Source organism: Musca autumnalis, unplaced genomic scaffold, assembly GCF_047663935.1.
Source record: "Musca autumnalis isolate F117 unplaced genomic scaffold, ASM4766393v1 scaffold_3, whole genome shotgun sequence".
Lineage (NCBI taxonomy): Eukaryota > Metazoa > Arthropoda > Insecta > Diptera > Muscidae > Musca > Musca autumnalis.
This window is the reverse complement of record NW_027411866.1, coordinates 261,677,287-261,690,341: the sequence shown is the minus strand read 5'-3', so window position 1 is coordinate 261,690,341 and position 13,055 is coordinate 261,677,287. Positions and strand designations below refer to the sequence as shown.

General features: G+C 33.2%; 1 protein-coding gene across 12 annotated transcripts in view; it reads left to right on the top strand.

Moving 5' to 3' along the window:
- Positions 1–13,055, top strand: part of Tpst (tyrosylprotein sulfotransferase) — a 118,625-nt gene that overhangs the window by 50,739 nt on the left and 54,831 nt on the right. For 8 of the 12 annotated variants that reach the window (XM_073978363.1, XM_073978361.1, XM_073978360.1 and 5 more), the window contains 2 exons: positions 559–1,397; positions 4,635–4,765. In XM_073978363.1, coding sequence (XP_073834464.1) covers positions 1,221–1,397; positions 4,635–4,765 — 308 coding nt within the window. In that variant the 5' untranslated portion in view covers positions 559–1,220. The remainder of the gene's footprint in view (positions 1–558; positions 1,398–4,634; positions 4,766–13,055) is intronic. The other 4 variants (XM_073978367.1, XM_073978365.1, XM_073978366.1 and 1 more) reach the window with 1 other exon arrangement.

The following is a 13,055-nucleotide window of genomic DNA, read 5'->3' as shown; positions in this document are numbered from 1 at the left end:
ATCTGACTGAAAAGAGAACTGTGTTTTATCAAATGGATTTATGTTTATACTCCTTTATAAATTACATACAAAATATGCAGTGTTTAGGACGCCTTAATTTTTTCCATAATCATCTTAAAGGATACTAGAAAATGAGGGTTTCTTGAAAAACATGTCATCCATGTAGCAAGATTCACACAAAGTAGAGAGAATGGACCAACTCTGATTATATTCTGTATTAAGAATGCAAAAAACGTTGAAAAAATAGCATTTAACCGTAAATACTTGAGTAGACTTTTAGAAGCTTCTTTTGTTTTGTCAAGGTTTTACAGGTAAGGTATATTTTGCAAATGAATTTTTCGATATAATTTGATGTGTATAGCACACAAATTTGATATGCAGAATGGTGTATTTTGAAGCTAAGTACTTTCATTATTGGAAGTAAAGTAATCGTTCTATTTTTTACATATTCACAATGGTGTATGGTGTCATATAGTGGGCTCCGCCCGACTTTGTGCCTTTCCATACTCGTTTATTTGTTATGTGAACTACTAATTTTTTTTATTATTTTTTTTTCAGATTCCCTGCCTCATATTGAAATACAACTCATTAGAGCCGTTTTGAAATCCAGGCATCATTATTATTGGGCTTGTAAGAAATTCTTCTCATAATTTCTACCAAGAGAATTTACGCCACAATCATTACCTAAATCCCAAAAGGAACAAATCAAAACATTTCCATTCGATTTGTAAATTAGTAGAGCTGTGTGAGTCTCCCTCCATTCCCCAAATGAATTGATGGCATTAGTGAATGATGTATAGCATGCTGTGGCAGACTTCTCGTTAATGAAAATAATTTATTGACATTACGATTCTAACGTATGATAATAACGTCAAAGAAAAGGGTATAATCATCATTAAGCCATCCAACCATCCAATACGCCCGCAAATTTACTTAAATCATTGAAATTTATTGCGTTTGTAACAACATTCTGGCCGCATACTTTCGTCTTTCATATGATCCATGTCGTTGTCACCACTGATGCTGTTGCTACCATTTCAACCGATATTGCTGTTGTTACTATTATAGCTAAATGTACAGAGCCTAGTTATAGTTGATAGTTGTAGCTCATAGTCTTAACGCCATCCGGGTCACTTTAATACGAGTGTAGTTTTGATTTGTGGTTTGCGTTGAAATAAGCGCCAGCCACTCGCACACCCACACACACACAAATAATAATCATGCGCCTGCCTTATCGCAATAAGAAGACCACACTATGGGTCATGCTTGGAATTATTGTTGTCACAATGTTTCTATTCAAATTTACGGAATTACGTCCCATCTGTTTCTTCAGAGATGAAGCAGTACCTGGCTCTGGTCTATCAGGGCAATCATCGGCCATGATGAGAGGAGATGCGGTAAGTATTACTTTTTTTTTCAATATTATTTATTTACAGTTTATTTATTGGTGTATTGTGCGTACAAACAAGGATTTTTATATATATGAATGCATATAGAAAATTATTTTTTAAATTCTTCTTAGGAGGTGTATTACAAATAAGAATGTCCTGTTTGCTTATTTGATGTCATCAATGGCACCGCGATTATGAAATAGGCCTAATCACGTCTTTCAAAAGTCCTATAAGTTAGGAAGAAACGTTATTTCATTTTTTTAAAAACGACAATGGCCCAAGACTCTTAAAAAGTCGGGCTTATCTTTTTAGCGTACCGCTGGGCTATGATAATCACGAAATAAGCTAATAGGACATTGGGTGCACAAATAATATGCTAAATAGCTTAATTTAAATAAAAGTGGTATATTTTTATTTTTATGCGCAAACTTTACAAGTTTTTTTCATATCTACGAATATCCTATAACGAATATTTACAATGTTCCACAAGGTTTCTAAGGTGCATACTTTTGCGATGTTAATGCGATTTCTTATTTCTGAATTCTGTCGTCGTACCCAAATACAAATATGTATTTCTGGTTTTCAATCAGTCATAGTACACGGTGCGCCTTAACTAATTTTAAATAGAAGGTGCTTACACCTGGGAAGTTTTTGCAGGTTCTGAAACTACAATGCTCAAAGATGAGAAATATCAAGAAACAAAAAAAAATCGCCGGAGGGATTTTCAAATAAATCGCAATTTAAGTTCACATTTTTAGAGGTTCTTTAGGTTTTCACGATTTTGCTTAGAAACCGCGAGTCCTATTTAAATGGGCCTAAGGAAAATGTTGTAGCTGTGAAAATTCTTCACAAGATTGACCTTTATGATATTTTCGTAGGTTTTACCGTTTTTGAGATATAGAAGTTCAAATTGAGACAATGCACTGACTGTATCGTCTCGTTATAAAACAATATCATTCCCAGTGCGCCTTAACTAACTTTTGATGAAAACCGCTTACACATGGAAAGATTTCGCGGATTCTGAAACAGCAATGTTCATAGATAAGAAAAATAAAAAAAGCAAAAAAATCGCCGGAGGGATTTTTTTTTTTTAAATAAATCGCGATCAAAATTAACAATTTAAGGGTTTTTTAGGTTTTCACGATTTTGCTTCGAACCCGCAAGTCGTATCGAAATGAGTCTAAAGAAAATGTTGTAGCTGTGGAAATTCTCTACAAGATTGACCTTTAGGTTTTTTCATAGGTTTTACCATTTTACCAATGGGACTAAAGAAAATGTTGAAGCTGTTAAAATTCTCTACAAGACTGGATGATTTATTTTTTTTCCTAGGTTGTACCATTTTCAAGATATTTAAGTTTAATCTGGGAAATTGCAGTAATGACATTGTTTTATAAGGAGGCGATACAGTCAGTGCATTGTCCAAATTGGACTTCTATATCTCAAAAACGGTAACACCTACAAAAATATCATAAAGGTCAATCTTGTGGAGAATTGTCACAGCTACAACATTTTCTTTAGGCCTATTTACATTGGCCTCGCGGTTTCCAAGCAAAATCGTGATAACCTAAAGAACCCCTAAAAATGTGAACTTAAATCGCGATTTATTTAAAAATCCCTCCGGCGATGTTTTTTGTTTCTTGATATTTCTCATCTATGAGCATTGTAGTTTCAGAATCTTCAAAAACTTCCCAGGTGTAAGCACCTTCCATTTACATTTCGTTAAGGCACGCCGTGAGTGTTTTTTATCCTTAATAAATGTTGTTTGCAATGCATAATTTTTCCAATCTTCTGTGTTAAAGTGTGATCTCCTATCTATCTAGGTCTATGATCTTTTACATGTCTTATGTAGAACCGTTGTATCCCTCATTTAATTGTGTGTCCTTAATTTCGTTCTAGTCAAATATATGCAATAGAAAGTACACTCTTCACACCATAATATATCATCTTTGATTTAGCTGCAATTCACTATAATGCAAACACTAATTTGTATCAAGAAGATGATGAAGATGAAGTTTCACAAAATCATCACATGACACTTTTTGATTAAATTTGTCCCTTGGGCTTCTTCTCGTTCTCCAAGTGGATGGTGGATGGCTCCCACAAAGCAATTTGACAAAACATCAAATTAAAACACACAATGAATTGTATGTGTGTGTATGGCTCTTTCTTGGCTTTGTCGCTGCCCAATGGTCGCATTATAGTTGTACTGCTTCTTCTGTTGGAAGAGGATCATCCGTCTAAGGTTACCTTTGCTGCTGCTTGCTGACCTTTATACTCGACTCGACTGAGACGCATCACTAAACATTACCCAACTTAAGTAGTCGAGTAGTGTTAGTATCCATTGGAATAAAGTGGTGCTTGGGGAGTAGCAAACAAACAGAATGAAAAAAAATAAATCTGAAAATACCAAAGATTATTACGGCAGCCAGTCTTACGAAGTCATCTACTAAGACTGACTGTGTGTATAGGAGGGAGTTTAAGTATGTTTGTAGAGAGAATAAAAAACCGTATTTTTTCATTTTGAAAATTCATAGAGAATCAAGAGTGCGTTATGTGGTGAACTAGTGGCAGACTGAGATTCAATTTGTTGCACATAGAGTTTAACAGGGAAGGAAGATGACACTAAAGTACTTGTGTTAACGTATCTTTGCTTTAACTTTTCTTTTTGTTTGTCTAGCACTCACTGCTGCTGCTAGTCGGTCACCTTGTCATGACACCGTTTTGTTTCCTAATGTCAAAAATCTTTTAATATTTTCACTTGAAATTTGAATTCTAGCTGAGCAAGAAGGTAAAGATGTGAAATGGTAGAACATCAAAAGTTAGGGCACAAATGGAACAAATATCTCCTCAGTAAATTTTAATTAAATTTTGATTCCGTCCGAAGTCTCGTTTTATCGTTGAAAAATTTTTGATTATTTGTTTAAGTTTCGTAAGTAATAGAAAAACAACACATTTCTTCAATTTCTATAAAGTCATTAAAGTTGTATGAAGGCAGAGTCTTATATAGGAGCCACGCATTAATAGGGAATTGTTTCTGGAAAAATTAACATATTCTTAAGAAAAGCGAGTCATTGCAAACTAGACATTGTAACATTCGGTTATCATATCAAATGTGAACAAACTAGGGTATTTTGTATATGTATAAACTTAAAAAAATATATGAATTCTATTCTACTCTATTCTTCGTATGTGTATATACATATATATCTATGACATTTCTTAATTTTTTTCTTTCTTTTGCAGAAATATGTCGAAGGTGATAGCCAAAAAGTCTATTCGTACAGCAGAGAGATGCCATTAATATTCATTGGTGGCGTTCCCAGATCGGGGACAACGTTAATGAGAGCTATGCTTGATGCACATCCTGATGTCAGGTAAGTGACAATTTGACTATCATCTGAATGATGTGCATAACGAACTAATTCGCCCTTTCCTATTCAATACAAATATGATTGCATCTGTTATCGATTAATAATTTAATTACTGTCCTTACATCTTCATCAGTGTTTACAAATCGAATAAAAACTGTTGAAATTTAATCCCTTAAAGAATTCATCATATTTTCAAAACGAGGAAAAAAAATCAACTTGATATTTTGTGTTGTTGTGCTTTCCGGCCGTTTCGTTTTTTCTGTTCCTGCTTATAACTTATGGCAAATAGAAAAAAATAGACACATGTTTATACGTACATACGATATGGGTGTTTTATTCTCCAACTGTATTTTTGTTTGTATTCACTAATGGACGGACACATTATCCACCCATATACCGATGATGATGAATGACTCCATATGTTGGCAAATTTGCTTTTAAGTATTATTTGAAAGAATGGCAGACATGTAACTCGAATTTCGTGTATCTCAGGGGACACTGACAACAACAACAGCAACAAAAAACCGTGCATACTAAACAGTATTTATGAAACAATTTTTGTTCTGTAGTACTATTAGACAACAAGGAAACGCCAAAAAAACAACATGAAATCCTAAAACAAGTCACAAAATCGCTGATATTTCAAAAAAAAACATGTCCCCCTTTCCCCTCGCGCTGTGTGGTGACAGCTATACATGCAAGCACCACACAAATTTGAATATTCGCGCAAGAAAGCCCTTGATAATATTCCCCAAAAGATTATTTCTGAATGTGGTGTGGACGTGGATATTCGCATGCACATACATACATACATACACAAAAATACAACAAGTTTCATTTTACATACCTTCATGTACAGTGTCTCAAGAAAGGTTGAAGACCAGAATCATGAGTTGAACATCAAAATAAGAATTTGGGCAAATATATTTTTTACTGTTTCCACGACATTTAATGACGTGTCCAAGCAAGTAAACAAATATAATAGAAATAACTCGAAAATGCATAGGAGATCTAATGGTAACGTTCATACCGAAACAATTACAGTTCGTCAAGTAAATATTTTAAAATTTATATAACTATGCAGATTTTTGTTATTTTCCGAATACGACAAAAAATTAAAAAAGTGTTGCACTGTCGCACTTATTAAAAGCAGCATAAACCAAAGTGTCAAATACCTATTCTCTAAACGAAATATAAGTTGCACAACACAACTTGTTTTTGCTAAATAAAAATACATACTTTGTTAATTTTATTGTTTGTAAAGAAGGACTACTGGGAAATTAAATATTATTGATTATCTACACAAAAGTACTAGGTAACATTGAGGGTAATCCATGGACTGTAGTATTCAAACCAGTAGTTTTCGAAAATAAAATGTTTGAAAACAGAGCCACTTATCGAAGAGAGTTAGTTGCCTATGGACTAATATTATAAGGTAAATCCGACACCAAAGTTTGTTTGGTACGAAAACCTTGCCAATATATACTGATGGATTATATAGGATAGTATGAGAGTAGGTATGGATTTTATTCACTAAGAGGTCTTTTTTCAAATTGTGGATATAAGCAAGCCATCACTTTCACTTAACAGTTTTAACATAAAAAACTCAAACGAGCAGATTTTCAGCGAATTGCGATCAAAATCAAAATACATATGTTAATGGCATTTTATTTTTATTAAGACACTGAATGTAAATACAGTAAATGTATTGGTTTTCATTTTTGTATGGCAAAATTTTATCTGCAGAAAACATTAAAACAGACAATGATTCACAGACACATTCAAACACCAAATATGTTCATCTGACAAAACAAAATCGAAATATGCCGCGACGGATTTTATTTTATTTTCGAAGGCCCTCAAAGGTATGTCAGATGCCTGTGTGGTGGGATGGATGGTGGGCATGTACAGGATTGTGCTCTTAAATTCCATTCGTATACCATTGTGGCATACCAAGTCATATTCAGGACTTGAATTCTGAAGGCATTTTTCATTTCACATTTATTTTTTACATGTATTTGTTTTGCTGTTTACACTGGCGAATCGACATTCTGACAGCCTTATGGCAACACCCTCGAATTGCATCCTCATGTCTTACATGTGAGAGCAGTGTGTGTGTGTGAGTGTATTTGTGTTAAGTGAATTGAAGTGAGTGTTGTTTTGTGATACCCTCTGCAGTAATACTGCTGCTTTTATTAATATTCGTCCTTGATTCCTCTTTTGACAATCCCAACTGATATACAGAATCAAAGTATGTAAACCATAGTATAACACACATATGTGTACGTTAAATTAAAGTATTAGCAAATCGTATTAATGATTTTTTAAAGAATTTCATTACAGCTGATCTTCAAATTTAGGACTAAAGAAACGGTTTTTATACCCTCAGCATTTATGCTAACGAGGTATATGTATACACTTTCATACGGGCAAAGTTTCGTATAAGTTCAGTTTAGGACCTGCTCTCGAATCGCTTTGATTTGTGTTGTAAAAACTTGTATTCGCTGCCCCCATACGACGGTACAAGTTTCATCAGGGGTAAGTCCATACTTCCTGAGAAAATAGTCTAAAATATGCAAAAAAAACCCTATGGCACCGGGTGTAGTGGTTGGAGCGCAAGATAACTCTCGAAGCGATCTGTCGATTGGGTCCAAAATTTGGCCTTCGTACTATTTTGTTCAAACTTAGTCGAAGATAAGTCCTATCTGCTTACTCCTTCAGGTACCTCCCCCACGAAAGTTCAAAAATGTTCGGAAAAATTGTGCGCACGATAACTCATGAAGGGAGTGACCGATTTGGTTCATACTTTAAAGTTGTGCCAAAGAAACAAAAGTTGAACATTTGTGTCTAAGTGCAGTTTAGGGTCTGTTCAAAGATCCTTTGGAAATTTAAGAATAATGAGCATATGAGCATAGTACACACTGACCAACAAAATCGAGGTCTATTTCATTATTATCAACGTTTAGATGAATAATTACTTTCCTAATCTTTAAATAATAATACTTTACGTATTGTATTTCAAATATTTTTGGCTAAACGAATGCCATATACAAATGCTATATACAGTGCAGTCCAAAACATTGCAACGGCAATTCTGTATTCAGATTATACAGTTATTGCCAGTTACATATGTATGTATATTGAAATCTGATTCGTCTATCGAATCCTACAAAAATGTATGAAAATTTGATCGAATATGAATATTGGAGCTATATATAATCCGATTTTCACATTTTTTTTAGGTTTTTCATCGATTGGACCATAATTGCAGTCTTTAGATAGAGATTTAGAGTTTTTGGATAAAATGAAAAAAAATAATAGGGGATAAGGTTTCCGGAATTTTTTTTTGGTTCGTTCCAATGTATATCTCTTAATGTTTTAAGTCTGTCGTTTAATTCAGTTGATCTGGTGTCCAGGCACCAGTTGCATATGTTTTGACCATTAAATTTTAAGGCGTTTTATATATTTTACAATTTTTTCATAATTCTTGTTGGATATCGTGTCAAAATTTTTTATTTTCTTATACGTGAAGAATTGAACTATAAATAATTGCAAAAAATACCTAAATTGTCTTTCAAAAAAATATTTTACAGAAAATTTTCAAAAACGTGCAATTTTCTTACAAATGTATTGGCCACCACTGTATTAGTGAATTAGTTTGCAACATGCAAAAGGAAACGAAATGGACCCTTACTTAATTTTGGTGATCTGCATTGATTCACTTTCTATGTAGTTTTAGGCATGTCTGTCTCTCCGTCCGTCTGGCCATGAATTTTTGTAAACAGAGTACAGATCGCATTTATTGTCCGATTCGCCTAAACATTGGAGAATATCATTTTTTGACCTTATGGCTATCATATACATATATTTTTTTCCCGATTTTATGTATTTGGTGCACCAATTTTGATGAAATTTGGAATGTGTGTCCGAATTTGGTATAAATAAAAGTTTGTCAAATTATATTAAAATCTGTTCGTATTTGGATATTGCTCCCATATACACTAGCGGTCATCTGAATAGGTTTGAATTTTTTTCTTTTTATATGTTAAGGTGCCACCGTGGTGCAATGGTATGCACGCCCGCCTTGCACGCAGAAGGTCGGGGGTTCGATTCCCCGGCCAGGCAACATCAAACATTTTTCAACGGTGGCAAAATACCCCTCAGTAATGTTGGCGACATTTCCTGAGTATTTCAGCCTTGAAAAACTTCTCCACAAGTGGTGTCTTAAGACACGCCGTTCGGACTCGGCGATAAACAGTAGGTCCCATATCATTGAGCTAAATATGAATCGGGGTGCACTCATTGATATGAGAGAAGTCTCCCTTGTCCCGTATGGGATGTTGTGGAACAATGTGTGTGTGTGTGTATATGTTAAGGTATCTTTTGATGTGTTCGTATTGCAGATCCATACTATTTACTTTTTGAGAGTCCTATACTATGCCAACATTCCCAAGAAAAAACTTGACGGTGTTGCCATATTTTCGGAAAATATCCCAATTATAATAAAAAATGTACAAAAAAGTGTCCAATTTTTGCGATCATCAGAATAGGTTTGAATCAAATAAAATTGAAAAATTGTACTACCCATGCAAATATTACGCAGTTTTTTGGTTTAGTTTAGTAAAATGGAACATTCTGATAAATCCTACAACAAATTTAACCCGCTTTATTTGGAACGCGGGTTCAATTCTCAACATGGAAAAGTTACCAAGAACTTTCAGATAAAATCATGAAATATTCAAACAAAAACGTTTTATAAACTTGCTTTAAATGACTTTTTGATTTCGTTAGATCTCTTCTGAGCTTCGAAAATTGTCTGAAAGCAAATACCAAGTGTAGCCATATTATTAGGATCGATAAATTAGAAAGGTCATTGAAAATAGTTGGTATTTTAGCTCAAGTTTAATTTAATTTTTTAACTATCCTTGCAGTACAAATTTAAGTATTATAATGCTTACAAATCCACCATAGTTGACCACATGTATCATAAATGTTCGAAAATTGGTCTGGAAGAATGTCTCTTCGATGACAATAAAGTAGAAAATTGTAAATTAAATTTAAGTCAAAGGGACATGATATCGCCGACTTTTATAGTGCTGTAATACCTATATAGTCAGGTCAAAAAGTTTTTTTCTGTTCACAAGTCATAAAACAAACACGAATAAGTACAAAAGAATGGACTACTGAGGTTATACAGCACTTTGAGCTAAATTTGAATTACAATTTTCTACTTTATTGTCGTCGAAAAAACATTCTTCCAGAGCAATTTTCGAACATTTATGATACATGTGGTCAACTATGGTGGATTTGTGAGCATGATAATACTTAAATTTGTACTGCAAGGATAGTTAAAAAATGAAACTTGAGCTAAAATACCAACTATTTTCAATGACCTTTATAATTTATCTATCCTAATAATATGGCTACACTTGGTATTTGCTTTCAGACAATTTTCGAAGCTGAGAAGAGATCTAACGAAATTAAAAAGTCATTTAAAGCAAGTTTTTAAAACGTTTTTGTTTGAATATTTCTTGATTTTATCTGAAAGTTCTTGGTAACTTTTCCGTGTTGAGAATTGAACCCGCGTTCCAAATATAGCGGGTCAAATTTGTTGTAGGATTTATCAGAATGTTCCATTTTACTAAATTAGACCAAAAAACCGCGCAATATTTGCATGGGTAGTACAATTTTTCAATTATATTTGATTCAAACCTATTCTGATGATCGCAAAAATTGGACACTTTTTTGTACATATTTTATTATATGTAATTGGGATATTTTCCGAAAATAATGCAACACCGTCAAGTTTTTTCTTGGGAATGTTGGCCTAGTATAGGACTCTCATAAAGTAAATAGTATGGATCTGCAATACGAACACATCAGAAGATACCTTAACATATAAAATGAAAAAAATCAAACCTATTCAGATGACCACTAGTGTATACTGAATAATCTCGATAATCGGGACACCACATGTTTCGGCCGTGTCCAAATTTGTGACTGGTCATATCGCACTAATCATTGGGTGTTCTTCGTTTTGCTTATTTTTTTTTCGTCTTGGTTGGGTTTAAAAATGATAATGTATACAAATAATAATGTTTAAAAATAAATAATGTATGCGTGCAATTCAGATCGATATTATAACATTACGTATTTTTAGTGCATTAAACTAAAAACAATATCAATATTTAAGCGACATTTCAAGCATTTTTCCACAAAAGCTTTTTGGCCACAGAGAGCAAAAATTCCCAATTTATGTCTGAATAAAGGACTAAAAACTATAAAATATATTAAAATCTAATATGTAGGTATACACAACGTATACTTCTAATTATACATAGTTATATTCCAGAACCTGCAAAATCATACTTACTATACACTAAATGGTACTCTAGTACTTTTTCCCATTTTGTGCTAAAAACGTACCCTTATTCCAAAAACTAGAACAAATTGTGATTTTCTCTTAACAAAAATGGCGATGATAACCTCCAGCTCCTTCGTTTTTCTGCTAGACAATTTTTACCGAGTAGAAACTATCACTATATTTGGATACGTTGATTTTGACATTTCTGATTGAGTTTTTTGAAATTGTTGTAATTTTTCCATTACCGTACATTTTGAACAAATTTGTATAGGAAAGCAACTTTATATTATTATAGGAAGGCTGGTTTTTATGAAATTTTCTCCTTGTGAAACTGATTTTGTTTATGTCTATATTTCAGTCTAATTAGTCCAGATTCATTTCTGTGAAGGAATATGTCTGGAGAGTCTAATGATATGACCCCAAAATATCGAAAAATTGACCCTCAAATTTGAGTCCAATCGGATAAGAAATAAAAAATATGCTAAAATCCGATGTCCACTGATTAGTAAGATTTCAATATTTACACAATGATATTTTCGACTACCTCAATAACAACATTTTCTAATCGATTGCAGTACAAAAAAAAAAAAAAAAACTACAATAGATAATTTGTTTTCTTTGGTAATTATTGATAGAATGAAATGTATGTATTAGGCCGGGGCGATTTGAAAACCTTAATGGGCCCTTCGCGTTTCTGATTCCTGGGGTTGAACTGAGCAAAAAAGTCTACTGGACCATATATCTACCGTGAAAATCGAGCCTCCTGATTTTGACTTTAAGTTTTTTATTGACGTTTTTTGGATATTTTGGCATATAACAGCCAAACCATTGAGATTTTCGATCCAACACAAAGACAAACATTGTAGCCAAGACAGTAATTGAAAACTCTCTAATACATCGCAAAAGCATTGGAACGCTCCTTCAGACAGTTTTGGCCTTAAGAATGTGCAAACTTTTCGGAAAATGTCGATAAATGACATTGTGCTACAAAATTTGACCCGAAAAATATTCAAGTGTTCTGATGCAAAATTATATCGTGTTGGGATCCATGGACAACGACAATGCCTTTATTTCGTTTGGGTCACTTCGTTTTATTTTTTATAACGGTAAAAGTAGTGAAAATATGGGTTTCTTACATTTTCAAATTTAAACGGGCATATCTTATTTTTTCCACGACGGATTTCTTTTGATCCTTCTTCCTTTTAAAGGGGTGAATAATGTCTTTTGAATAAGCTATTATTGTTTTAAATCGGTTAACAAATGGCTAAGTTATAGTGGTTTATGACTGAAAAACCCCACAAAAAACCTATAAAGGAATTTCTCATAATTTTCAAAATTAATATTGAACAAAACAAAAAAACATTATATTTTGAAAATTATGAGAAATTCCTTTATAGGTTTTTTGTGGGGTTTTTCAGTCATAAACCACTATAACTTAGCCATTTGTTAACCGATTTAAAACAATAATAGCTTATTCAAAACACATTATTCACCCCTTTAAAAGGAAGAAGGATCAAAAGAAATCCGTCGTGGAAAAAATAAGATATGCCCGTTTAAATTTGAAAATGTAAGAAACCCAGATTTTCACTACTTTTACCGTTATAAAAAAATAAAGCGAAGTGACCCAAACGAAATAAAGTCATTGTCGTTGTCCATGGATCCCAACACGATATAATTTTGCATCAGAACACTTGAATATTTTTCGGGTCAAATTTTGTAGCACAATGTCATTTATCGACATTTTCCGAAAAGTTTGCACATTCTTAAGGCCAAAACTGTCTGAAGGAGCGTTCCAATGCTTTTGCGATGTATTAGAGAGTTTTCAATTACTGTCTTGGCTACAATGTTTGTCTTTGTGTTGGATCGAAAATCTCAATGGTTTGGCTGTTATATGCCAAAATATCCAAAAAACGTCAATAAAAAACTTAA